The 27,435-nt window shown below is 45.2% G+C and overlaps 1 protein-coding gene across 1 annotated transcript; it reads left to right on the forward strand.

The window, feature by feature from the left end:
- ATP1A1 (ATPase Na+/K+ transporting subunit alpha 1) lies at nucleotides 1–27,435 on the forward strand. Its single transcript, XM_065063495.1, has 23 exons — nucleotides 1–420; nucleotides 6,865–6,978; nucleotides 8,096–8,155; nucleotides 9,111–9,314; nucleotides 9,661–9,774; nucleotides 10,372–10,506; nucleotides 10,705–10,822; nucleotides 11,796–12,064; nucleotides 13,094–13,292; nucleotides 14,756–14,865; nucleotides 16,278–16,412; nucleotides 16,969–17,161; nucleotides 17,628–17,803; nucleotides 18,384–18,520; nucleotides 20,407–20,557; nucleotides 20,970–21,138; nucleotides 21,729–21,883; nucleotides 22,245–22,368; nucleotides 23,148–23,293; nucleotides 23,422–23,552; nucleotides 24,134–24,235; nucleotides 25,366–25,457; nucleotides 25,916–27,435. Exons 1-23 carry the CDS (start codon nucleotides 409–411, stop codon nucleotides 25,942–25,944), a joined length of 3,075 nt encoding a protein of 1,024 aa, XP_064919567.1. The 5' UTR covers nucleotides 1–408; the 3' UTR covers nucleotides 25,945–27,435.

Here is a 27,435-nt window from a genome sequence, read left to right on the forward strand (position 1 = left end):
CAACCGCGGCCGGGCTGCTCCCGTTGAGCACCGCTCCCGCCCCCCAGCCTCCCCCCTCCCCACCCCGCTCCGCTCCGCTCCGCTCCAGCCCCGTCCCCTCCCCGCCTGCCCGCCGCCTCGGAGGGGCGGTGCGGGGCGGGGCGGTGTGGTGTGGCGAGGGTTCTTTATGCGGCGGGAAGCCGGCGGCTCGCGGAGCTGCGGGCGGCTGCGGCGAGAGACCGGATCGATCCGAGCCGGGGCAGAGGGGGGCGAGGCGAAGGCGAGGAGCCGCGGAGGAAGGAGGAGGAAGACGAGCGGCGGCCGGGGCGCTGCTATTGTTCCGCACCTGCCGCCGGCCGGGACACGTGGCGCCGTTGAGCCCCGCTCCTCGCTCCCAGCCGCCTGACCCGCACGCAGCCGCCCGCCACCATGGGCAAGGGGGTGAGCGGCGGGACCCGGGCGGGCTGGGCTGGGCCGGGGCGGGACGGAGCGCATGGCCGGGAGTGGGAAATTTCAAGGAGCCCGACCGTGGCCGGTCCCCCTTCCCCTCCGGGATGGGGCGGGCGGGGCTCCGCTTTGTGCCGGGCTGGGGCGGCCACGTCGTGTGAGAGGGCGGCAGGGCCCGGGCGGGCGGTAACGGCCGTTGGAGGGCGGCGCCGGTGCCGCCTGCCCCCGAGCAACGTGCGCTGGCGGCCGCCGGCAGCAGAGGAAGTAACGGGCTGTCGGGAGGGCGGGTAGCGGCAGACACGCCGGAGAGAGGCGGCGGCTTCTCCCGGCCGCGGACATGGCCGCGGAGGGGGCCCTGTGCCGGTGAGCCCCGGGCGGGGGTGTTGGACCCTGCCGCCTTCCCTTTGCCTTCGAGTCCTCCCGAAAAGGGGCCTCCAGGCCCCGGGGCGTGTGGGGCCCGCAGCCCCCGGGGCTGGTGTTATCTGATGCCCTTTTGGAGCTGAGCTGCGGAGCGTGGCTGCTCCCCTGTCTCACTGGCGAGAGTACTTTAGACTTCTGGAGACACGAGGGGCCGAGGGGGGAAGGGGGGTTGTTACGATTATTAGGGCTTATTAAGGTTAATTTGCCCGTTGGTAGCAGCGAGGGCGTGATGGCGGTGGCAGGAGGGAGATGGGCGCCCCGAGTTCATCTTTTGTATCCTGTTAATTGCGGTGATAAAAGACTTACAGAAGGCTGTGCTGCGGTTTCTGCCCTGTTGCTAGTGTTGTTTATACCTTGTAGCCCACAAGGAGAAGTCCTTAATTCAGATCATATTTTTAACTAAAGCAAAGTGCGTGAATGCTCTTGAAAACGGGAGCGAAGGCTCTTTGAAGTTGGATTTTGTGATCACGCGCCCGTCGGTGGAGCAGAAACGCCTCTTGGGTTGCTCTGATTTTATTTTGTGCTGAAGAAGCAAAGACCAGTTTCTGAGTTTCATTGTTTGAATGTTTGTTTTTTTCCCCTTCAAATACTTCCCTGTATGTCTTGCATAGTTGGAGGTGTGTAGGCTTTTATTTACTTTTGCTTTAGACTCATTCCAGGAAAATTCTCAAATTTCTCCTCAAGAAGAGGGTGCCTGTGCGGGGCCTTGAGAGGCAGAGTTGTCCCAGCCTCCAAGTATTCTGTGCTTCCCAAGCGCTGTTCAAACATGGACTTGACTTTGCATTGTCCTCATCAGTGTGGTACAATGGCAGCAATGTTGACATAACTGCATAAATAGTAGGAGACCTGCAAGAACATGGCTCAATGGACAGTTACTTGGAAAAGGGGGTTGAGGAGTGCGTGGAGTGCTTTTTTGGATTTTTTTTTTGGTGGTTTTTTCCTCAGTGAAGTCCTTTGGATGTTTGGCAGCCCAGTGTGATGTTTTCCAGTCTGGTGGGTAACAGGCAGCATGCACAATAAGAGGTCATCTAGGAGGTAAAACATCCAGGGGAGGCTTGATCTTGTTGCAGTCTGGATGCTTTAAATCTTTAAAGAAGCCATAGAGCTGTGTGTGTATGACTGCAGTGCAAAAGACTTTGGGGGGCTTAGGCTGCCTGGGCTGGACTAATGGGAGTTGCAAATGCTTTCTTATACAGAAAGCTATTAGTGGTCTTGCTGCTATTTCAGATTTCACAGGTTGCATAGGTAATAAAGCAATTGTCCTGAAACTGAGGTGCCCATGTGAGGGATAATTCAACAGTGTGTGGCTGCCTTAGGCTTTCTGGTAACAAGTCAAAAGATTTGTTCGTTTAGCGGTGAGAAGGCATGCGAGTAATTGGGTACCCCTGAGAATTGGGGGACTGTGAAAAAGGCAGTGTGTTGTTGCTTGCAACACTGAACAGTATGTGCCTGCCCTGTGTTAAGGTGCCCAAAAAGGAAACGTCTTTCCCCACGGGAATGTGGAGTGGAAGAGAAAGTAAGACCGTATGTGTGAGAGAACAAATTCCTTGTCCCTGTGGCTGCGAGGAGAGGCCAAGCGGCGTGTCTGTTTTACTTTAAATGGTAACAGGACAAGGGGAGGGCTGTGAGCTGCCTGGATATGTCGTTCAGTCCGAAAAGCAAATTATCTGAGGGGGTGTGCGTAGTGGAAGAAAGCAGACAGGATTTCATTTCTGTTCAGAGCTGCCTGGAAGCTGTTTGCAGACAGCACTATGTTTTGCTCCATCTGCCTGGCTGCACAGACGTAGCACACAGTTGTTAGGGGGTACTCTGAGTTGTTTCTGGGGGTCAGTGCTAATGCCTGAACCTCAGTTAAGGGGTTTTCTCCTATCAGAAATTAGGAAGGCTTATTGTGTAATGGAACAAATGAGGGGAAATTATGCAAATCAAAACAATCCTTATCTGGGACAATTAAGAAATATTAATATATTACTCTCCCTCATTCTCCATCTTTTTCATTCCCACTTATTATTATGGCTAGGGGATACTACTTTTGCCGAAAGCACTAGGCATAGTCAAGGCACTCTTTTGCAAAAGTGATGTAACAGGTTGAAGGGTCTCTAGCAAGTGGTCTATGCCTGTGGATTGCAATCCCACAACGCAGTAGGATCCTGACCTGCTGAAAACTGCATAAGGTCATGCTTTACCCAGACCTTTTCAAGGGGTAGCTGACATCACCAGCTTCTCTAGGGGAGAACTGTGTCCAGTCCACTGTTCTTCATGTGCTGCATAACTACTAGAGAATTCTGGATTGATGGTAAAGGTGCACTTGATTGATGGTGCACTAATATTCCAGGCAAAGAAGTGTGGGAGATGACACTCTGTAGTTGTCACAGCACTGGAAAAACCAGGAAGCCGCTCAGCTGTGCAGTGGTGGCATTTGGAAAGCCAGCTTTCTTCAAGCAGGTCCTTGAGAAGTAGAGGTGTTTGTCCTATTATCCAGAGAAGACTCATGGTGTGTGGGTGGCCCTGTTTTTACCATCATGATGAAAACCCTTCCAAGGTCTAGATCCCCTGTTACGGGAGGAGGGCAGCTTGTCCTTCCATAATTTGGGAAGCAGTAGTCTTCTCACAATAAGCAATTACAAGCTGTTGAGTGAAAACTGCTTTGTACTGTCCTAAATGCTGCAAGTCTGTTCAATTGATGCAGTTAATTAGACTTTTCATTAAAGACACGAGATTGAACACAGCTCTTGGAAGGGAGTAAGAAGGATCCAGAGAAGGCATTCGCGTCTCTTGCTGAGATTGCGTAGGGTCATGGAGCGGTGTTTCCAGCCCAATAGGCACAGTCCATATCATGACTCATCTGGTTAATATATTTACTGAAGACTGTCTCATGAGGCAGCAGGACAGTAACTTTTCTGTTTTCTCTGCGCAGTTGATTATAATGACATAAGTACTAGAACAGACCAGGCCTCCAGGGACTGTGTAATTTATTTTGGCTCTTGACATTTCTTCTTGGATTAGGTGATGTTAGAATAAGGTACTTCTGAACTTGTCTGCTGATTTGCACCCCTCCCGTTTCCTGGTCAATCATGGCTTGTGTTGAGAAAATCAGCTATGAATGGCTCAATTAGTCCAGAGCGGAAAAACATAAGCTGTATGTGAAAGACAATAGGATTTTCTGGGGGCTGTATAAAACTTCTTACGCTGGTGTATACAAATGTTTTGCTTAAGCCAATGGAAAAAAAATGTTACATGGAAAAAAAGCTGTGTTGTTTTTTCTGTTGCAGTTTTGATGAGTCAGGGTTCCTAGGCTAAGTCAAGGAACAGGGGTGACATTTCTGATGAGACAGACCTTCCTTTGTGCTCAGGCCATGTGATAATTCTCATTAAGATGTGGATCTGGAATACCATGGGCCGCCTTCTTGTTGTACGGCAGGAAAAGGAGGGGAGAGCAGGGAAATCCTACAGCGCTGAGGGGTAGGATGAACCCCTAGTCCCCTTCCAGCCCAGCCAACACAACCATTTGTTGACCAGAAGAGAGGCAAAGGCCCTGAAGACAGGGAACCAGGGCAGGACTTAGATCTATGTGTCAAGTTCAAATTTGAATGATGGAGTGGGAAGTTCATATTCTGTATGAACTGATTCTATAGCAAGAGCTGAAACTGTTGCTACCGACTTACCCTTTCTGTATGGGTAGGATGTGGTACTAAAGCAACAGAAGGGAAGATATTGTGTTGTTTGTTTTTTTCTTTTTAACTGAGAAACTCTGAACTCCTTGGTAAGATGGATTCAGTTAAGACCCAAATACTTAGCTGCTTAAAGAAGCGACTCTAGCTGCTTTTTGTACTGACTGCAACCAATGGCTGGGTTTTTTTTGTTCAGTTGTGGTTTTGTTTTTATTTTTTTTAAGTAGATCATACTTGTTCAAGGGCAGTGATCCTTTTCATGTTTGCCCACTTGTAGGTCATCTCTGCAGCTGAAAGAGCTAAGCACTTTTACATTCACCACTGCCTCTGATAAGCTAAGTAACTGCACTTCTTGTGGAAGTTTGACAGAACCAGGAGGTTTTTTGATCACCTGCAAGAGCTTGCTAGGCTTTTCTAGGTGGAAGGGGCAAAGGTGATAGAATGCTAGTCAAGGTACCAGCTCCTTCACCTTCATTAGAAAACATTTCTCATCTTAACCAGTAATGAAGAAGTGTGTGTTTTGTGCAGGACTGTGTTTGGACTTGTCTGCTAGAGTTCTAGCAGAAATCAAAGTTGTTCCGTTCAGAGACTGAAGGAGAAGACCCTTCATGCTGACTTTTTGTGAATTGCCCCGTGGCAAATTCTTGTGAGGCTGGAATGCAAGGGCTATGCTGGTTTAAGTTCTGCAACTTTTACTTTTTTAAGAAGTGAAATGGGAGTTCAGGTGCAGGGAAGAGAATGTCAGGAATGCTGACAGTCTGTAGTTGTGTGCCCTTTTCCTGGATGAGGGGAGGCAAAGAGCTCAAACAGCTTGGCTTTGCTCCACTTACAAAAAAACATTTCCACTGCACAGCTCTGTAGCTTCGTGCAAGGATTTGGGGGATGCAAAACCTGCATTTAGTGAATGGGGTAAGAGGGCTTCTGTGTATGTGCAATGTATGACTATGGCTGCAGCGTGGTGTGCATAGAGCTTTCTCAGAACAATAAAAATCCTTGTCTAGATGTGACTGATGGGTTCTTTTCTAAAAATAGTGAATTCTCCCCTGCCTCTTTTTTTTCTTTTTAATGTAGTTTCACTTTTGGTTTTGGTTTCTACTTGAGGTAATCATAAAAATTTCCTGTGCTTGCTGCTCAACAGGGTGATTCTTGGTTCCTGTTAATAGTTTCTGTATCCAGATTGCTCTCAGCTTGTCATTTGAGGTGTCCATGCAAAGATCAAACAAGGAGATGCTTTTGAAACCTTTTCTTAGTTTTGATAACAGTTCGACTCTGTCACTAACTGATGTTTCATCTCAAAATACTTCTCAGGGATCTTATTGGGTGAAAATGTCATTGCATAAAGCTTAGCAGAGCTGTAATAGGTCTCACGCAGAAGAGAAGGGAGAGAAAAGCTGCTATTGGAGGCTTGTGAGAGTCTGGAAGTATATTGAGTACTTAATGGAGGAACTGCACTGTGAGGCTGTACTGTTGCCTGATTTTGGTACCCTACAGGGTGTCCAAACATTTTGCAGTTTGGGATTATTTCTGCGTGTAATTTTTCTGTACTTCTTTCTTTTGACTTTCAGGTGATGTTTACATGTGCTACATCATTATTTCTTTGTCTTTAGATGCTTGTTTTACCCCATCATGACAAGATTGAAGTCTCTGTGTGATTTTATGTAGCATTAACCATAATGAAAGTGAATGAAAATCCATCTGAATAAAGAGGCTTTAAGCAAATCATCTGCTCTGTGAAGTGTAAAAAGGACTGAGCTTAGATCAAATCTGCAGAAGTGTATTACTGCTTTGTATACCATTCTTGCTGGTCAGACTGCCATAAATTGAAAGCAGATTTCTGTTGCGTAACCAGCCAGCTAGAGTGCCAAATGGAGAATGAAAGTGTTGGAGCTTAGCCCCTAGATTCGAACAGTTAGAGATACCACCTCTTATTTATCTTCAGTTGATGGACTGCTCCTTGCCAGAGGGTGTGAGAGACTAAAAGGGGGTAGGAGGAGGAGTTAATGCCTTGAAGGGAACATACGTATGCACTCAGGAATTGGTTTCTTCTGCTCTTCATCACTTTTTAGCTTGAGCTGGGTTTCATACATCAAGACTCACTGAACAAACAGCATGTAGCTTACTTTCCTCGTAGCTAGACTTGCACAATGTCTGGCTGTAATCTTTGTATCAGGGATGCTGTTGAACAGACTTGTCTGCTTGCTAGCTCATTTTTTAATTTATTGAAGTGGTATAACTTTAATAAACCGTAATAATTTTGTCTGTCTGGCAGTCTTGTGTGTGTAGTTCATGTCTACTGCTGTAGGAGTTGACTGTAAGGTGTTTCTTATGGTACTGTCTTTTCTTGCAGGCTGGAAGAGATAAATATGAGCCTACTGCTACATCAGAGCATGGCACCAACAAGAAAAAGGGGAAGAAGAAGAAGGAGAGGGACATGGATGAACTTAAAAAGGAAGTCTCAATGGTGAGAGTGTAGGGCATGGAAAGAGCAGCTTTAAGAATATTCACTGCCACAAAGCCTTGTGCTTCATGGAAAAGAGCTGGTGTGCTGACAGCATGGTGGGACTGAAGGCACTGATCTCCCTTTTGGTCCTCTCTGTCTCTAAGCCAGACATACTGGAAGTGTTTCAGCATCAAGATGATCACACAGCAGCCCTGAAAACATCACTTCTCAAAAGGCACTCTCTGCTTGCCTGTGTTACCTATAGCACAGTGTCGCTGCATTTCCTCACCCAGGCAAGCACTGTCTGGATAGCAGTGTTGCAGGCTTTATTGTACTGTCATGTGAGTGAGACTGCTGTTTTCATTCCAGCTGAGGAGTTAAGTCTGTACAGCTCCATTTACTGCTGGCCTCTGCTCAGACTGACCTCAGTATTATTATTCCTTATAATCATGCTTGAGGCTGTGGGGAGTGTCTCCCATTCCTTTCTGTGAATGCTGGATGATGCTATATGTCTGTGTATGCACATCATCCAGCTTGGATCTGCTCTCCTAGATGCTGATACAGGTTTTCTTTCTGTGCTGTGAATTTGAGGGTGGGCTCTCATGCTTTTGGCCCCCTCTGTTAGGGGTAAAGGGATGTTAAAGCTTGGTCCAGGAAGATATTTTGTATTCAGTAGCAATGCTCACTCAAAGCATCTGCTCCCTCCCCTGTTTGGGGGAAGAAACACTGCTTAAGCTGGCAGCATTACTTTAAAATTAGTGAAATTACAGGGTTAATCTTCTGTACATTCTTGCCTTCCTTCCCAACTAATTTCCTTTCTCCTCCTTCCTCACCATACCTCCCCACAAACAAAACCAAACAAACCCTACTGAAGCTTTACAAGATCTGTTGGGAGTATAGACACTGTACTGAGATACACTCAGAGTTTGTTTAAAAAGCTGTCATGTCATAACCAAGTAGTCACAAGAATGCTGAAGATGAGACTGCTTTGAGTTGAAGAATGAGATTGAGATTCTCTTTGCTGAACTGTTACAGATAGGAAACCTGGGGTGGGGGGTGGAATTGCTGAGTTGTTGCTGATCAGCCTGGAGGGACTGTGATCTCTTTCCCCCACCATCAACCATTTATTGTCTTTCAGGATGACCACAAGCTGAGCCTTGATGAACTTCATCGTAAATATGGAACAGACTTGAATCGGGTAGGTAAACTTTGTTTTCCCTCGCTCCTTGCCATGATCTGAAAAGAAACAGTCTCAGCTCAGAGCACTTCACAAAGGGAGATCTGGGTGGTCGGGATTTTTTTTTTTCCCTTTTTTGTTTAATCTCCCCTCCTTCAGTCAAGTTTCCCAGGCTTTGGGAGAATTGTTGAGCTCATAAATACTTCTCTTTATCCTCCCACAGTACAGCCTCACTGCAATACTTCGGTGACTTTGTTTTTAACAAAGTCATTGTTATCTGCTTCTGAATTGTTCCAAGGTCAAGTTGATTCTTGGATTTTATTTTTTTTCCTAAGGAGCTTGTAGTATTGCAGAACTAACACATGCCCAGATGATAGCTAGCAGCAGTTAAAATTTTACCCTTTTATAGTAAGAGGTGTGCAAATGTCCCAGCTAACCTCAAAGTCCAGGGCAGAAGCATTGCAGTGGTTTTGCACCTTTGCTCTTGTTTGCTTTGCTTAATGCATTTTTTTGCATGATTGCATATAACAGAGATTTGCATATTTCTGTCAAAGACCTTGGCTTCTGAAAGCTGAACTTCCTGGAAGGCCAGTCCAAAGTGTCATCATCTTTATGGCCTCCAACTTTCACTTGTTCCATAACCTGATAGGATGGATTGTACTGGGCTGTTCCTCAGAGCTCAAAGTCTGTTGTAGCCTTCTTGTCATGCCCTTCTTGAGTGTTTGTAGCCCAATGACCTGCAGGCTCCTCAAGTAGCATCCAGCATCCTGCAGTTCCTCTTTTGGTGTTCAGCTTTTGTATCTTGCACTTTTGTTGCAGAGTCCTGGCAGCTGTGGAGATCTCCGTTACCTGTTGCCATCTCCTTATTCCTATGACAGGACTCTGTCTGCCTTTTTGAGTAGAACATGAACAAATTCAGAGCCACCTTCCATAGTTGGCCTTGCAACAATGCCTGTAACGTGAACCTCTCTTCTAGGGTTTGACTGCTGCACGTGCAGCTGAGATTCTGGCTCGTGATGGCCCAAATTCTCTCACGCCCCCACCCACAACTCCTGAATGGGTCAAATTCTGTCGGCAGCTCTTTGGAGGATTCTCGCTTCTGTTGTGGATTGGTGCTATTCTGTGTTTTCTGGCTTATGGGATACAAAGTGTGATGGAGGAGGAGCCCAACAACGATAATGTAAGTAAAAATATCTGCTTTACCTCAGAGGCAGGCTGAGTGAGCAGCCTGTTTGACTTAAAGCAGATTAACTTCCTCTAAGCATTCAGTCCAGAAGCTTTTCTCATAAGCATGGGAAATTTGGTGGGTGAATGTAACACTTCTTGGAGTGTTTCCACACAATGAACAGCTGTTATGTTATGTTAACAATGCTAGCTTGTGGATGGCCTTTATGTACAAAATATACAGAGGCTGCCAGTACCTCCATGCTTTGTAATGGGCACTTAAATACCAAGCAATTTATCTGGACAAACTGGAAACCTTTCAGGCAAATTGTCCTCTGACTCACTTTCTCTGCTCCTTGTAGCTGTACCTGGGTGTTGTGTTGGCAGCTGTGGTTATCATTACTGGCTGTTTCTCTTATTACCAAGAAGCAAAAAGTTCCAAGATCATGGAGTCCTTCAAGAACATGGTGCCTCAGGTATGGAGTGCCTCATTTCCTTGATCTGCCAAGCTGTAGTGTGCTCAGGGTTATTAACTGTTTTAAACACTGGCTTCAATTGCAAAAGGCCTGTCTGTGAGTGGTATGTGTTGGCCTTTAGCAGACAAGATGTCTCTTGTGCCAAGCTGTTTGTGTGGGTTACTGGCTCTTAATGTTGAGGGGTCTATGAGACTCCTTCCTCTTTATGTTCCAAGTAACTGTGCTAATAGTCCAGGGCAGTTCCTGGCAGCCTGTGAGTTCCACCAGCTTATTAACATTCATAGGATGCTTTCTTGATAGTCTAGGGAGTTCAGTAACTGGTGTGATAAGCACTGAAACTCAGATTCCTACACAGACAGGGTTTGTATCATACCTAACCATCTTACTATCACCTTGGTAACAAAGAACTACAATACAAAGAAAACAAAAATAGCTATTTTTCTTAAAAAATGTATGTATTAGAGATAAACATCTTGGTACAAGTAGAAATCTTGTGAAATCTTGTAGAACTGTAGCACAACTATTTGAAGATACTCAGGTGTCTTAAACCCCTTCCTAAGAGTTGCTTTTGATACAGATTGTTTTACTGTTTTTCAGCAAGCTCTTGTAGTCAGAAATGGTGAGAAGATCAGCATAAATGCTGAAGGTGTTGTAGTTGGAGATCTAGTGGAGGTGAAAGGAGGAGACAGAATTCCAGCTGACCTTCGGATCATATCTGCACATGGTTGCAAGGTACAGCAGTGACAGTCCGTCTGAAAACTTCATTATGTAGGATGATGAATTAGTCGGGTTTCAAAGAATGTCTTCTATGGTGTGAATGGGTGGTGGAGTGGAAGAGAAGGGTGGGGGGCAGTGCCTAGTGCTTTTTCTGCTTTCCATGCTGAAGGCATCTGGTTGCTTGTGTATGACAAAATACTGTCTTCCATGTAGGTGGATAACTCCTCACTTACTGGTGAATCAGAGCCTCAGACCAGGTCTCCAGACTTCTCCCACGAGAACCCTCTGGAGACTAGGAACATTGCCTTCTTTTCCACCAACTGTGTGGAAGGTATGTGACTCTCCTACTTCCTTAAAACATTAACAATGCTCAGGATTGAACTGCAGAGGTAAACAATGCAAACACTGAGTTTAGTGTATTATTTGGTAGCCTACTCCTACTGTGCAAGAGCAGGCTAGAAGTTCCCAGTAAAGGCTTTACCTGTTCCAAATGCAGTATTGTACAATAGGCAGCACTGGTTGATTTTTTTTTTATTTTTTTTTTTCTTGCTCCTCCTAGAGGAGCAGTTGTGTAGTGTCTTCAAGCATGACTGCCTTATTACAGCAGTGTTAAAATGCAGGTAGCATAATGTGAACTAAGATGCTTAGGCAGAGCTGTAAGAAATAATACAGCTGCTGCAGAAAGCAGGAATTTCAGACATCTCTGGTGAACTTCCTGTTGCAGCTCGGATTATGGTGGTAGGTACTCTTTGTGCTGAAGTCCAGAGCATATTTTCCATACCCACAGGGTTTGTAGCTCTTCAGTGATGGTAGAGGATCCTGCCTGACTCCCGTTGTGTTCACTGCTGACAGATTCTGAGCAGCAAACTACCCCCTGCTCTTTTGTGCCCCTCATCTCTCCCCTACTGAAAAAGCCAACCCTGCAGTACTGAGGGACATTCTTGATCTTTCTTGAGAACATTGGGAAGAGAAAATGGGCCTCCCCTTAAAGGAGTGAAGAGGACACTGTCTGCTTCTTGAAGATGGCTTCCTCTAATTCCCTATGCAATCGGCACTTGGTTCCATGAGGTAAAAGAAGAGGCCATACAGCTTGGCTAGTCACACGGGAGTCTTGTGCATCATATATCTCCATTTATTTTGCACGCTGCTAGAGAGTAAAAAAAAAAAGCTGCAGTGGGAGATGTTAGCCATTAGAATGCCTACCTGCATTATCTTGGGCAAAGCTTGCCAAACTCTAGGACAGGCTGAAAAAACTCTGTGTTCTAGGAGGAGTTTTTGTTTTCTAAAACCTGTCTCTCTCTTAGGCACTGCCCGTGGCATTGTCATTAGCACTGGGGATCGCACTGTGATGGGCCGCATTGCCAGTCTGGCTTCTGGACTGGAAGGGGGGAAAACTCCAATTGCCATGGAGATTGAGCACTTTATTCACCTCATCACTGGTGTGGCTGTCTTCCTGGGTGTCACCTTCTTCATCCTTTCACTCATCCTTGAGTACACGTGGCTGGAGGCTGTAATATTCCTTATTGGGATCATTGTTGCTAATGTCCCTGAGGGGCTGCTTGCAACGGTCACGGTGAGTGAAGTTGGAAAAAAACTTGAGTTAAATATATGGTTCTTAAGGAAATGGAGTGCTTCATGCTCAATGTACGTTCACAGAGGTTAACATTAAAGTAATGGAAGGTACTCTGTGGTGAGCATAGAGTGGTGCTAGATGTAATCAGTGTAATCAGAGCAGTTTCCCATATCAGTGTCAAGTTCTGCAGCTGTTGTTCTGATGAAGATGGGTCCCTAAGCTAGACCTGCACAGAGGCTTGGCATCGTAGAAATGAAGTGAGCAAGACTAGGAATTCCAGGCTTATCTTGCCTTTCCTATGGCAAGAAGGGGCCTTCCTGTTACAACTGTTTGGGGTTTCTACACCCACATGCACACCAGCCCTTCCAGGTCTGAAGGGCTGGCAGAACATCCAACAAGCTTCACTGTAGTCCCAGCTTTTGATCTGGGACCTGGCAGAGATTCTTGTAAATTTGATTGCCTGAAGAGATGGTGGGAGCATCTAGTGTGCTCAGCTGTGTAAAGGGTGGTGGTGGACAGGGCTGGAGGTGTCCATACAGCCTTAGGAAGCAACTGAACCCCAGGGAATGAATAGTTGGGAGCTAGGACAAGATAAAAACCTCTGGCAAGAAAGGGTAGCTAGAGCTACTTGCTTCGTACACCAGTATGTTGCAGCCCTATCACCAGAGCTATTTTGAGCCTTCTCATATGTGCCCTGCCTCTGTCTATTTTGAGAGTTCCTATGATTAGGGAACTGCAACTTTAACTAAAATGTTAGTCTGGGACATGTTATTTCCTTTCTAATGCACTGAGAAGCAGGATACTGCTTGCCAGTGCTTTTCTGGAGGTTTTGTGTTGATGAAAGTGTGTTATTTAAACCTAGCAGCTGGGCCTAAATGCTGCTGTTTATTTTGCAGTGGTAGGGTGAACACGAACTTAGGGAATTCCTGCACGGCATGTAAACTGGTTGTCATTCCATGTCCACAGTAAGTTGGGTAGCAGTGTATTAGTGTACAAGCTCATCTAACCTGTCATCTTCCTTGTCTCCAGGTATGTCTGACACTAACAGCCAAGCGCATGGCTCGTAAGAACTGCTTGGTGAAGAATCTGGAAGCTGTGGAAACCCTGGGTTCCACATCTACTATTTGTTCTGACAAAACAGGCACTCTGACACAGAACCGCATGACGGTTGCACACATGTGGTTTGACAATCAGATTCATGAGGCTGATACTACAGAGAATCAGAGTGGTAAGACTATCTCTTTGTGCTTGAGGCATCTCATGAAAAAATGGCTTTTTCTGGGGCTTCCTGTACACCTGTGCTTCTAAGAACTTATGTTTCTGTCTCTCCAATCCAAGTGAAGTCCACAGTGTAAGGACTTTTAATATATGATGTACAGTGAGCACTGAAAGACTTGAGGTGGTGACACATAGAAAGCTTAGCACTGTACCACAGCTCTGTTTAATCCTTAAGCTCTGTATAGGCTGCTTTTGCTTGAAATTACTCCATAAGAATTTGAGCCTCTTGAATGCTGAGCCCATTGTGCTTGTCCTGTATGTAGAAATATTTGCTGTTATGTACTTCAGAGTACCTGGTTAATTTTGGCAAAATTAACCTCATGAAATTACCCCATTATAAGTTGGCCGAAAGCATGGACATGAGAGTTGTTGACCTTGGTAATAAACTAAGACTGTACATAGATGTGAATTTCCCAAGTTGAATTAGATGGGTGCCCTTGAACAACAGGGGTTTTCCCAGAACATCCCAGTTGTGTTTGCAGAGTGGTAGTGATGAATGAAGTGACTGTAAGACTTCAGCAGGAAGTTTCTTCTAGATATTGATAAAAGTCTGAAATCTCAGTGTGTTTTGCAATTGAGAGAGGTCTTTATCTCTCCAGAACTGTTTAGTACAACCAAATTCAGGAGTTTACTAGCTGTCATCTACCTTGCGAAATGTGCTTGCAACACATTATTAGTGTAAACTTTTTGCAGTGGTGCTGCTGCACCCTGCTACCAACTGCCACCAACTGCTCCAAAACACTATGCTTGTCTGAATCACTTAAAGCTGCTTTGCTCTTCTCTCTCTTTAACAGTAGTGCAAAGTAGCAAGCTGTAAATAAGATTATATTTGAAAGCATTTGGTTTTTACCTGACAACAGTTAGCTTGGCTGGAGTAGAAATAAATCTAGAACATTTCACTTCATGGAAAGTACATTAGCTTATCAGTTAACTGTTCAATTAATCTACCGTGAAGGCAACTTAAAAGCCATTGTGGTAGAAGCAGTATCTTTTCTTAAGCATTGTTCCTTTGGGAGCCATTTCATCCAGTTCCTGGGTGATGGATAAAGTGAGACCACCTGGAGGTGGAACCCAGCATCCCTTACTCAAGCATTTCTAAAAGAATGTTGTCTGTCCAGAATTCCTTGGCTTTGTCAGTGTGGCCTCTGCTGCTGCTGGATGCAGCCATTACTGGAATCTTGAAAGCTGAGGTGTTCTCTAGCACTGTTGCTATTTCACCCTCTCGTCTTAAAATAATCAAGGGCTCGTCAGGTACCTGGGAAGGGAGGAGGATTGAAAGAGATGTAGTGTGTTAACAGGCTCTGGGTGCTTCCTGTTTTTGAGCTGAAGGCTTCTTGCTTTTTAACCTGTGGGATTTGGGGCTTATGTGATTATTTTTGGGGGGGCTTTTTGACATTCGTCCTGTACTTTCAGGTGCTTCCTTTGACAAGACCTCAGCTACTTGGACTGCTTTGTCCAGGGTTGCAGGTCTCTGTAACCGTGCTGTGTTTCAAGCCAACCAGGAAAATGTACCAATTCTTAAGGTGAGTTCCTAAAAGAAACATGTCCTGTTCCCCACCACCACCCTCCTGTAATGGTAGTGAAATTGTGTCCTGTGGGTTACAGGAACTGTGGAGTAGACTTATCTGCCACTCTCAATCTCTTCTGCAGTCTGATACTCTTACGAGAGATGTGCTGTGGGACTGGGAAGACACGTTTCCCGCAGCAGGCTCCCTACCATCCACTAGTATTTACAGTCTGAGAGGTCACATACTTCAGACAGGGCTAGGAAAGACCAGAAAGCTTTCCTATACGTTTACCAATGTCTTGCTATTCCAAGAATCACTATCTTTGGCATTTGTACACTTAAAAGCTACAAACGTGTGGTTCTGGGGCTGGGAGAAGTAGACAGCAGAGCTGGGGGAGTAGCAGCTGTGGGAGACTGTCTTTGTCCAATCTGTTCTCACTGGCCAGTCTTGGCTTTTTAAGCTTTTGCTGGTTCGGTGCTAGTACAAATGCCAGGATAACGTCAATTCAGATTCCTGCTTCTGAACTGTGACCCAGCCAGAGCTGCCATTAACTGTACAGTGCTTATAATCTGTCAAATATTAGTCATGTTGCTTAGTAAACTACCTCCCAAGGGTGTTCTGATCCCGTGGTAATAGAAATGATGGAACAAACTATTTTTCCCTAGCATTCCTCTGACTATAACTTCAGGCCGCGTTTTTTAGGTGTAAGATAAAGAGCTGGAATTCTTCCCATTTAAGGAAGACTTGGGAAGGGGGAGTTTTGAAAAGTCTTTAGATACCAAAAAGCAGTATAAAAATGAAAAAAAAAAATCTAACAGACAAAGAGATTAGAAGAACAAGAAATATTTGGTTTAAATTGCAGCAAAGGAAACTCAAGCAGGACATTGCATACACGCAGATCTCCAGGGCTGAGAAGACGTGTCTACAGTCTCTACCAGTGCTAACCTTACAGTGGAGGAGGCATGGACAGATAAAATCTTCTCTGCCACAGGCTTGATGAGCTGATCTTAAACTGTGGGAGGGAGACCACATGTGTGTGCTTATGTATGCATGTAATTGGTCTCAATCTCTTATTTGCTGTTCTTCATGCAAGCAGCTTAGGGCAGTTCTTACCAAATTTGGCCCTCCAGCCTCTCTTTCTCTGCCTGTACCTGGTTATCTGGCTTTCTCTGCCTTCTTTTAAAAGGTGGTCTTGATTTTTGACAACAGAAGACTGCTACTCTCTCAGGCTGGGAGGCTGTGGCATTCTGAAATGCAATATTTGTCAGGACTAGATAATAGAATTATTTATTCTTTGCTCTCATATCATGTTATGTAGAAGCTGTGACTAGGCTGAAATGAATACATCTTTTTTTGTTGTTCAAATATCTGAACTTCTGTGGTGAGTCCACTGGGATATATGCTTTGATCATTGTCTCTTTCCACAGAGAGCAGTAGCAGGAGATGCCTCTGAGTCTGCACTTCTGAAATGCATTGAATTGTGCTGTGGTTCTGTCAAGGAGATGAGAGAAAGGTATCCCAAAGTGGTGGAAATACCATTTAACTCTACCAACAAGTACCAGGTACGCATGTGTCCGCTTGAGGGAGAGACACTGTGTGAAGTAATTATGTAAATTTGCACACAGTGTGCCTCAGAACTTGTTTTGGCAGCAAAATCTGACCTAGTGCTACTTGCTTGTAGAATGCTTAAGACTACAAATTTAAGTTAATGGACCATATTTAGTTACACCGTAAGAGCTTCTGGAGCTGCCTTGGCACTTAGGTGTCAGCTGCTGAGAAGAGATGAGATGTGCTTCCCGCCTGTGCATGAAAAGTGCATGGAGAATGGAAGAACTCAAATCTGGGAACAGGAATGCACGGCTGCAAAATGACCTTAACAGATGGAACTTGGATATAAAAAAGGCTATTTGCAACACTTGTGGTTATGTTCATGTTAAAGAATACATAGTAACTCCTTAGTTTGTGGACTACTTAAAATATAGATAGGTAAATGAAAAATAGAGCAAAATATCGCAAACAGTCCTGAGCTACTGTAATGTCACAAAACACTGAGTGATGTGATTACTTGTGACCTTCACAGTACATGTCTATAAAATGGTTTCATTTCTTCCACCCTAGCTGTCTATCCACAAAAATGCAAATCCATCAGAATCCCGTTACTTGCTGGTGATGAAGGGAGCTCCAGAGAGGATCTTGGATCGCTGCAGCACCATTCTTATCCATGGCAAAGAGCAACCGCTGGATGAGGAAATGAAAGATGCTTTTCAAAATGCCTACCTTGAGTTGGGAGGCCTTGGGGAGAGAGTGTTAGGTAAGGAAAAGCAGCCATAATAAACTGGAAAAGATTTGTCCCTTGTGCTCCTGTGCAGAGTCCCCACAGATTAAGTGTTCCTCCAGTGTAACCATAGTGTTGAGTCAAGGTCACTTCAGCAATTCCATACAGGAACAGTCCTGCCTTTAGCCTTTAATCTAAAAGGCAGCCTGCAGGGTCTTGTCTTGCCCAGCAGCTAGTCATCTAGATCAGAATAAAGCAAAGCATTTGGAACCTCAGTCTCTGTGGGGCCGTGTGGTGTTAGATTTGCTCCACTGCATGTGAACCAAGCTGTGTCTGGGCACTTAGCAACAGCTGTTAGTTATCCAAATATGAGTGTGACTCCTGCCTCAATAGCCCTGGCTAAACCTCTGATGCTGCCCTGTTATTCTTGCATAGCTGTTTGCAGAAGCAAGCTGTTCCTGATATGTAGGAACAGAGTAAAGATGGGTTTGATGTGTTACAGGATTCTGTCACTTGGCTCTGCCTGATGATCAGTTCCCTGAAGGCTTCCAGTTTGATACAGACGAAGTGAACTTTCCTGTAGACAAACTCTGCTTTGTGGGACTGATGTCTATGATTGACCCTCCTCGTGCTGCTGTGCCAGATGCTGTTGGCAAATGCAGAAGCGCTGGGATCAAGGTAGTTTATTCCTGGCTTGAAAAATCACCTTGCTGTATACCTGTGGATATAAAGGGCTTGCCATAGTCTGTGTGTTTGCTATAATGTGAGTGAAGTACTGATCAGGATGTAACTAGTACTCATTCAGGCTTCATTTCTGAGTTAAATACAAATGATTGTATTTAATACAAATGATTGTATTTAATACAAATGATTGTATTTAATACAAATGATTAACGGACTGAAAAATGGTTTAGACTCTGAACTGCTAGGGTCCTGGCAGGTACTGATGGCATGGTGTCCCAGATTTGGCTCTGCATGTGTTTGGCATGTCCCATAGCATTGACTGAGATGAGAGAGTGAATCACAGGCTGGAAGTGGAACTGGATTTGTTGATCTGGGATTAACAATTTTCTTAGTCTTCCATCCACCTCAGTCTCTTGCATACTGCTAACAAGTTCCTGCCTGTGTCTCAGGCTTGTGCTGTGCCAGGGCTTGCTATTAGAACAAAAGACTCTTCAGTCTCAAGGGACCCTGCTTCTTGGGCAGTGTTGCTCTGCAGTACCAGCAAGGCTTTCACAGTGGTTTGTTTGCATTTCAGGTTATCATGGTTACTGGAGACCATCCGATCACAGCCAAAGCCATTGCGAAGGGTGTTGGCATAATCTCTGAGGGCAATGAAACCGTAGAAGATATTGCTGCTCGACTCAACATTCCTGTCAGCCAGGTCAACCCTAGGTACTGACTGGTGGGGAAGGCCGGAACTGTTCAAAGAATTAAGCATTTACTTCTCTCCTTGCCTTGGATGATATCTCAGCATCTCTCCCTGGATGCGAAAAGCTTGCATTTGCTTAGCTCAGCATCTTGTAGCTTTTCAATGCATATCAAGAGTTAGGTGAGGAATGCACAAGGCTGTCTTGAATGTGCATGTCTCTTATGCATGGGAAGCAGTTAGGAGTAAGCCCTATAGAGAAAACTCAGGCAGTTTCTTCTGTCCTTTTTCTGCCCTGTAGCTGCCTGACCTGATGGTTTGCCCCTAAGTTGGGGAGAAAGAAACAGCTGGCTGGGCAGAGTGTTTAGGGGGCAACTTTTTCCCCCTGAGCTGAGCATTGGCCTCTCCTGGCTCATGTCACTGCACAAGCACCATGTTCTGGGCAACACAGGGAGCAAGAAAAGGTATCTGAAGAGGCATGGAGGAGAGGGGGATGGCTGTTTGGAGACTGTTTGAGCAATGCTGTTGCAGAGCTTGAAACCATGTACTCAGTGTTTCCAGATCTTGAAATAAAGGCTAGATGTACTTTTGCCCCCGAACATATACCTAGCCACGCTTAGTTAGTAGCATAACTTACAGGTTCATGGGAAAACTCTGATAAAAAAGAAAATGTCTAGTTTGTTAGTCACAATCCAGGATGAATGGGCTACCAAAAGTCAACACTGTGTAACTGTTTTATACTGTTTAGAGAGGAGCTGAAATGCCACCCTATAAACATGATCACTCAAAGCCTGGTTCTGCCCCTCTTAAACTCTCTTCTGGACCTGGTTGCAGGTGGGCAAAGGGAGCAGGACTTGGGCTGGGTAGGGCAATTGATGCTAGTCAGTAGCTACAAGCAGAATAAATATGAAAATGTAATTCCTTCTTCTTAGGGGTTAATATTTGCGTTCATAGCCTAGTGCAGAACTGAGGCATCCTCAGAAAATGTGCTTTGGCATAAGCAGGCTGTTTGCAGAATGGTGAGGCTGTCTGCATTGCTTAGATTGACCCAGCCTGTGTTTGGGCTGGAGAGTAGCCATGTAGCTTATCAGCTGTGAATAGAGACACCCTGTGGGATGAACTGCTTGGGGAAGGCAAGTATTGTGATTGAATTATTTGCCCTTTGTTTTTTTCGCCCCCCCTTCTTTTTGAGGGTAACTTCACAACCTAGCAATGCAGGCTCAGGATTGCTGGGCTGTGTGACCGAGCAGGTCAGCAGCTGGCTGCAAGGGTGGGGAAGGAATTTCCCTGTCTGAAGTGGGTGATGTCATGAGCTGTGTGGATAGTCTCCTAGATCTATAAGGGATGGTATGCTGGGTTAGAGAGGTGGTATTTTGCTGTAGTAGGCAGGGTACCAAACCAATCTAAATATAACATTGCATGCTTTTGTTGCTGAAGGGTGAAATAATTTGAAGTGGCATAGCATGAGCTCTGTCTGTGAAGAGCTGTGTGTAGATCATAACTCTGTTGCAAAAAGGATTGCTTGCAGAAGACGACAGCATCTCTTCTGATGTTGGAAGCTAACCACCTCAGCCAGAAGTTCTTGTCTTGTAGAAGCCAAGAGCTGTGGAAACAACCAAGTCTTTGCCTTGATGCATTTTTAAAAAGCTGTAGAAAGAATTAGTCTGTGCATAGGGCTTTTTATCTGTTGCTTGGTGCTGTTGTCTTGTCTTTTTCTTTGTGTTCCCCATCTACCTTTAAACTTGAAGCATCAAACTTCTGTGCAGAGGCTGTCTAGATTAGTATTTAGTCACAGCAGGAGTTGGTCTTTTCCTAGAGCATTGGAGAGCCATAGCTTTATGAGGCAAATAGAGCTCATGAGAAACTTAGTTTAACTTGTGAAGTAAAACATTACATTGTCTCTTGATTGCAGGGATGCCAAAGCTTGTGTTGTTCATGGCACAGATTTGAAGGACATGACTAGTGAGCAGCTGGATGACATCCTGACTCATCATACAGAAATTGTCTTTGCCAGGACATCTCCTCAGCAGAAGCTTATAATTGTGGAAGGCTGTCAGCGACAGGTAAAGAGAGAGTCCAAGGATTTTATATCAGAGAAATCCCCAAACATATGAACTACCAACCAGTGCTGTCTTCTGAAGTAGCAGGGCTTAGTTTTCTCAGTGCCCTGAGGTAAAGGGCTCAGTGTGTCAGCAGCCCACAGCTACTGATGTCAGGCTGCTCTACACTGCATAAATATAAGGGTCTTGCAGGAAAACATATTCAGTTTTCAGCTTTCTTCTGATCCCGGGATGGTTGCTAACACACTTAATTCCTAAATGCTCTGGATGTACTTGGGAGAGGAGGATTCAATTTATTTATATATTGTCCAACATCTTCTGAGAGAGCATCATGGTTCTCTGATAAGCTTGATCATAACAGTGAAAGGGATGAGGGGGGTGATTTCAGTCTTTCTATCCTTCTCTTTGTGACTAGGGTGCCATTGTAGCGGTCACAGGTGATGGTGTGAATGATTCCCCAGCCCTGAAGAAGGCTGACATTGGTGTTGCTATGGGTATTGCTGGCTCAGATGTGTCCAAGCAGGCAGCTGACATGATTCTGCTGGATGATAACTTTGCCTCCATTGTCACTGGGGTTGAAGAAGGTAAGTTTATAACTTGTGTGCAGTGGTGTTGAAATGGCATGCTTCAGCAATGTTATTTACAGATTCCATCTGAAATAGAGGTATCTGGAGGGCTTCTCTTTATTCAAGTTCATCTCCATGACAAGTGTTTTCAAGGAGAGCAGCACTTTCTTCCTCCCTTCAAAATCTTTTGGCTTTCCATGATGGGTAACAGTAGGAAGCAGCCAAGTAACAAAAGCTACTTTTTCTATTTGCCTAACACTGACCCTACAGTCATCTTTGCCAGCTGAGTCTGACACATTTTCCTCCCTGATGGAGCAATAGCTCTCAAACAGGAGCAGAAGTGAGGGTACCTCCAGGGGCTCTTGATGATCTTCAGAAACCAGGGCTTAGTATCCTACTGCAGTATGCAGAGAATCCTGATTGCTGTGACCAAAAATATTAATCTGTATAGGTGATGCTGTGGATGGAGCATGCAGTCTCACCCTTACTTAGAAGAGAACTCTTTGCTAGTGTTTTGCCTTTTGGTGTTAGCACCGAGGCTGCCTTTGAGCTACTTGGCTGCCTTCTGCTGATAACAGAGGGTGGCTGTTCTCTCTCCCTTGCCCCAGGGCGTCTGATCTTTGATAACCTGAAGAAGTCTATTGCTTACACCTTGACCAGTAACATTCCTGAAATCACGCCGTTCCTGATCTTCATCATTGCGAACATACCCCTTCCACTGGGAACAGTCACCATCCTCTGCATTGACTTGGGCACTGACATGGTGAATGCCTTTTTGGTTTTTTGTCTCCAGACAAAATGTGTGTGTTCTTAGGTACCCCAAAGAAAGGACAGATGAAAGGAAAATGCTTAAATACTGTTTCCTCTAGTGTTCTTATTTTAAATAAGTGACCATTTGATACTCCCTTAATCCAAACTTCCTTGTCTCATGACTCTCCAAGTCTGAGGGTCCTTCTGTTCCATATAGGGACAGACTGGGGCTGGGGAGGGTGCAAGTCCTTCCCAAATACAACACTGCCAAAAAACCCTAGCTGCAGTTTCTCAGGCTGAAAACATGGGGCAGGGAAGGCTATATACAGTGGAAAGCTGAAATGATTCTAACAGTAGTCCTACCACCTCAAAAGGTCCCTGCTATCTCCCTGGCATATGAGCAAGCAGAGAGTGACATCATGAAGAGGCAGCCCAGAAATCCCAAGACAGACAAGCTGGTGAATGAGCGGCTGATCAGCATGGCCTATGGGCAGATTGGTAAGCTGGTCTGTTTTTGCTGGCACTGATTTGAACTGGGTGGTAGTGGGGGTTATACACCATCCTGAGTCAGTGACTGTTCTGCTTATTTTGGTAGGGTTGAGGTTTGAGATGTGTAAACCAGAACCTTGGGCTGTGAAGAACTTACCATTATTCAGCCCCCATGGCACATAGCGATTGCTTGTGCTGCTTGATGTTTTGAATCGCTTTCACAGTAATTTTGTTTAATTGCATAGCACTGTAAAGGAACTGGCTGGCAACCAGCACTCCTGGTTTGAACTTGTTCAGCAAGAACATAGATCCCATTGTTAGTTTAATTAAAGTAGAGGATTCTCTCCAGTGTATCCCTAAACGCACAGTATTAGGAAACTTGATTAAAGGCAGCTACGGAGATGTGTGCAGTTCACAGGATGGTAGCTCATGCTTCATTGCAGCAGACTTTGGGAACCTTCTTGACTGCATTTTGCAAGGGTTGGGGGTGGGCAAGGCTTAATGAGAATACAAAGGGAGGCTTATCTTGTGTCCTTGAGTACCATGCCATCACAGCACAGGGCAGAACAGAAGTAACTCTGTACAAAGTTGGGAGCAGAAGCTGCTCAGCAAAAGGGTTGCAGCTGAGTGTGATGTTAGTGTGAACTATTTCTGTAGCTGCTGCATGGGAGACAAAGCCCCACAAGGGGTAATTTTTTAGGTGGTTGGGGTCTCCTGGAAACTTCTTTCTGTTACAATTGCACTGCACAGTGGTTTCATCAGTTTTATCATCCTTTTTATCTGTTCAGGTATGATCCAGGCCCTTGGAGGTTTCTTCACCTATTTTGTAATCATGGCAGAGAATGGGTTCTGGCCTTCTGGCTTGCTGGGGATCAGAGTTCAGTGGGACGACCGATGGGTTAATGATGTGGAAGACAGCTATGGACAGCAATGGGTGAGTTTTGAGGCACAGCTTACAGGCTGCCAGCCAGAACAACTAATGTCTGTTGAACTTGGTGTGAGCACCAGAGACTAAAGGCAAGCATGTCTCAACAAATGCTCTCTGCTTTCTTTACTTCCTAGACCTATGAACAGAGGAAAATAGTGGAGTTCACTTGCCATACAGCCTTCTTTGTCAGCATTGTGGTAGTGCAGTGGGCAGACTTGATCATTTGTAAGACCAGAAGAAACTCTGTCTTCCAGCAAGGAATGAAGTAAGTTGGGGTGTCCATGGAGGATTTAGAATTGGACTCTGTATTCTCCAGCACACTGCATTCTAGTTCTTCATCCCAGCAGTGTCTGGGCCTCTTGGCATAAGTCATTAACAGTGTGGTGCCTTGGTAATGGATAAAAAAGGGACTGTGCTCTCTTGTAGTACCTGTTAGAGTTGTCAGGCCGAGACAAAGTGAAATACTGACTTCTGCTGGCATTGTTTGTGGGAGCTAGCCCACCTCAGAGGACAGTGACATACTCCAGCACACTGCCTTCTGCAGCAGCAGAGCAGCTGATATCTTAAGAGTTTGGGTGGCATGAACCCCAGTCTTCTTCTGAATTTGTGATGAAAGCAATTGCTCATTGACTTAGTTGTGAACTGGAATATCTCTGTCTAGAGACATAAAAGACCCTTTTGACAATTGTGCCATCAGGTTGGATGGCCTGATAGTCCCCACCTGATGGACTGCTGGGCTAGATTGGAATGTCTTTTACCATTCAGTAGCATTTGGGAACTAAGTGGTTTTTTGGGTTGTCGTCTGTGAAAACACTTTGTCCCTGATTGCTTTCCTGTTTCTACTAGGAACAAGATCTTAATATTTGGTCTCTTTGAGGAGACTGCTTTGGCTGCCTTCCTCTCCTACTGCCCTGGAATGGATGTTGCTCTAAGAATGTACCCTCTCAAGTAAGTTATATCATGCTTTTTGTGCAGCAGGCTCTACCATAGAACAATAGTGCTCAAGTGGGGACATAGATACAGTAGTAAGCTTGTGGAGCATGAAACCTAGTTTTAAACCAGAAGAGCTCAGGCTTATGGGGGCAAGTGATCCTTTGTTGTAGTGCAGCACACCAGGGGTTTGCTTTGCTTTACTGCATTGTGAGCATGGTTACAGGGAGACTGCAGTTCAGTGCCCCACTAATAATTTGCAACACACCTTTAGTTGTGCTGATGTGTTGCGGTGCAGCTGCTCTTGTGTTTATGTGCATGGGGTATTTTTATGGGTAGGGTGCTGCACATCCAAAGAAAGCCAGTTGAATTGTTCTAAAACACAGGCCAAGTGACTCTTCTTTACTAGAGATGTGATGACATCTTGTGCCTTTTCTGCCTTGCAAAGAAATAGCACAAGAAGAAGAGTCTTTTGAAAGCTCCTGCATGGGTGCAGATGACAAGTTGGTGCATAGTCATTTTCCTAATGGTTGGGAGGGTGCCAACATCTTAAGCATTGCCCAGTGGCATTCCAACACTTCATGACAGGATTTAGTCTCAAACTTCAAACAGTCTTCTGGCACAAGTGCCATGAAACTTTCATGGAAAAAAAAAATCCTGATATATCTTGTATTCCATTCAGAAATGTTGTCTGGAGTTTGGTGCTGGAGTGTGAGCATTTCCTAACAAGAAAGTTGGCATCTGCTTAATTTGTACAGCAGCTAGATATTAGCACGTGTAAATCATAAGGGAAATTGCTGCAGTTCAAGTGAGCAAGGCTATAGGCACAAAGGTCATGTGTGCTTAGAGGAAATATCACTAGATTGATAGATGGGGAGGTTCTGGTACAGAGATGAGCAAAGGTGCTATGACACACCTTGTGTTGGAATTAATATCCAAAAGTTGGATTAACCCATTGCAGCAGAAAACTTGGTGGTAATTCTTGGCTTGGAGGATTCTCGGCTGAACCACAGCCTTGTGGGAGCTGGCACACTGGCAAGCTGGGACGTACCAGCCTTCCTGTGCTCTTCTATGCTATCAAGTCAGAGCTCTGCTATGCAAAGAGCATCTCTGCTGCCTGTGTTCTCATTGTCTCCTCTCCCAAACAGGCCAACCTGGTGGTTCTGCGCTTTCCCATACTCCCTCCTCATATTCCTGTATGATGAAATCAGAAAGCTCATTATCAGACGCAACCCTGGTGGTAAGAATATGCTGCTAATTTGTGTGTTTCCTTCCTCGCCTCCAAGCTGCTGAGCTCTGTAGAAGCTCTGATAATGCTTTGGGGCCTCTAGTGCTAAGCACTATGCAGGGGTGTATTTTGCTGTATTTTCCCTTCCTCAACATCATTAGTGCAGTTAGTTCAAATTAAGGACTTGTTCTGTCTGTCCCTCTCCCTGCATTCTCCCATAGTATATGGAAGTACCAATGCACTGAAGTAGATGGCAAAGGCTGATTAATGCTTGGGTGGTTCTAGAAAGCTGGAACAGGGCCTGAAAGCTGCAGCACATTAACAGTTTGGCAAGACTTTTCCATTGTGATGGGTCACTTATTAGCTCAAGTGCTACAGTGCAAGTTTTTGGAGCCTAGAAGGAGCTCTCATGAACGTCATACTTGGTCTGCCTTAAGGCTAATGCTGCTTTTTCCCTCCTTTTCCTCTAGGTTGGGTGGAAAAAGAGACCTACTACTAAAAAGCACCTGTAAAACATTCCACGCACAGCCCATGCCACCTCTCCACCGTCTCCCCTGTGTGCGTACTTCATCTTTGCAAGCGCAAAACTGTGCCTGGGCAGGAGTGAGCTGAAACTGAAGGAAACATGAAGAAACATGGACTGGAGGAGAAAGCAAGGGGGAGGTTGGGGAGGGAGTGTCCAACCATCAGTCCATGGGGATGAGAGTTTGAGTAGTTTTATGTGCCTTTTTGTTTTTGTAAAAGGAAACTAAAGATTTTATATGTGGATTTTTACAAATAAAGATGGATTATAAGAGGATGCCCCCACATGGTCTTAGGTGGATGTTTTTCTCAAGGCAAAAACTGGTCAGAGCAGCTTCACCTCCCTGTTTAGGGTGTGGTGGTGACAACATGGATTAGCCCCTGGCTTCCCATTTTTGTAACAGGGAAAGAGACCTTGTGCTTGACCCAGATACAACAGCATATGCAGTTCTTAAAAGCCCTAATGCATCCCACTCTGTAGCTCGGTGCCTAATATGACAAACTGCTTGCAAGCACTTGCATTTCAAAGCCTAAAGCTCAGAGAGCTTGCTGATCTCTAACTATGCATCTTGGCTACTTTCTCCAAATGTAGCATTGAGTGGAGAGAAGGGCTGGTGGCTGGATGTCTACTCTGGCCTGCCTTAAGAGGCTGTGACTTGCTTGGGGGTTTCTAAATGAGATCAGGCTTCCACTGAATGTCACTTGGATCTAAGCATCCTTGTTCTCAAAGTTCTGATACTGACTTTTCCTGTGTGCTTTGCCAAGCAAGGGATAGTGTTTCCTGGTGTCCCCTGTGCATGCACATACTTGTTCCGCTGTGGTATTTGCCCCATCCTGATACTGACTTGTGCCTGCTGTGGAGTGAGGGCAGAGGCTGATCATGCGTACAGGATCCTTACACATCTTCTGCTTTTGAGAAGGGCATTGCTGTTGTCTGGGCTCCAAGTCGTTTCTGTGGGCTGAATATCTAGCCGTTCACTGTATGTTTTCATTTACTGTTTAATGCTTGTATGGTTCACTTCTGAGAACTTGGTGGGAGAGCTGGAATTCTGCATGTGAACACTTACCATGAAGTCCTAACGTTATGCTCCTAGTGCTGTTGTGCTAAAGCCATCTGGAAATGCTTCAGGCCCTTGGTCCTGTTCCTGAACTGGTGGTCTGTATCACTCTTAGATGTGTCTGCCTCTACAAAGTTTGACTCTAAACTACAGCACTAAAAGGATCTACAGTTAGAACTCCATGTTGTCATCCCTTCTTCCTTGTTACTATATTTTTTTAAGGTGTTATTTTAAAGCCAAGTCACTTCTCTCATGTACTGAACAATATGAACTCAAATAGCAAAGAGAGCACTAGGGAGGGGAAAAATGAGAGACTGAGAGTGGCAGCTGTTTTAACTTGTCTTGGACACTTTAATGTGGAACCCCCAGTTGGAGATCATTAAAAAAATAATAAAAAAGTCTTCCAGTTC

The sequence above is a fragment of the Columba livia genome, chromosome 1 (assembly GCF_036013475.1).
Source record: "Columba livia isolate bColLiv1 breed racing homer chromosome 1, bColLiv1.pat.W.v2, whole genome shotgun sequence".
Lineage (NCBI taxonomy): Eukaryota > Metazoa > Chordata > Aves > Columbiformes > Columbidae > Columba > Columba livia.

Bases quoted from the DNA above. Each gene is read 5' to 3' on its own strand.
- ATP1A1 (XM_065063495.1), top strand. The intron at 8,156-9,110 runs GTAGGTAAACTT...CCTCTCTTCTAG, and splicing joins ATGGAACAGACTTGAATCGG to GGTTTGACTGCTGCACGTGC. The intron at 13,293-14,755 runs GTAAGACTATCT...CTGTACTTTCAG, and splicing joins TACTACAGAGAATCAGAGTG to GTGCTTCCTTTGACAAGACC.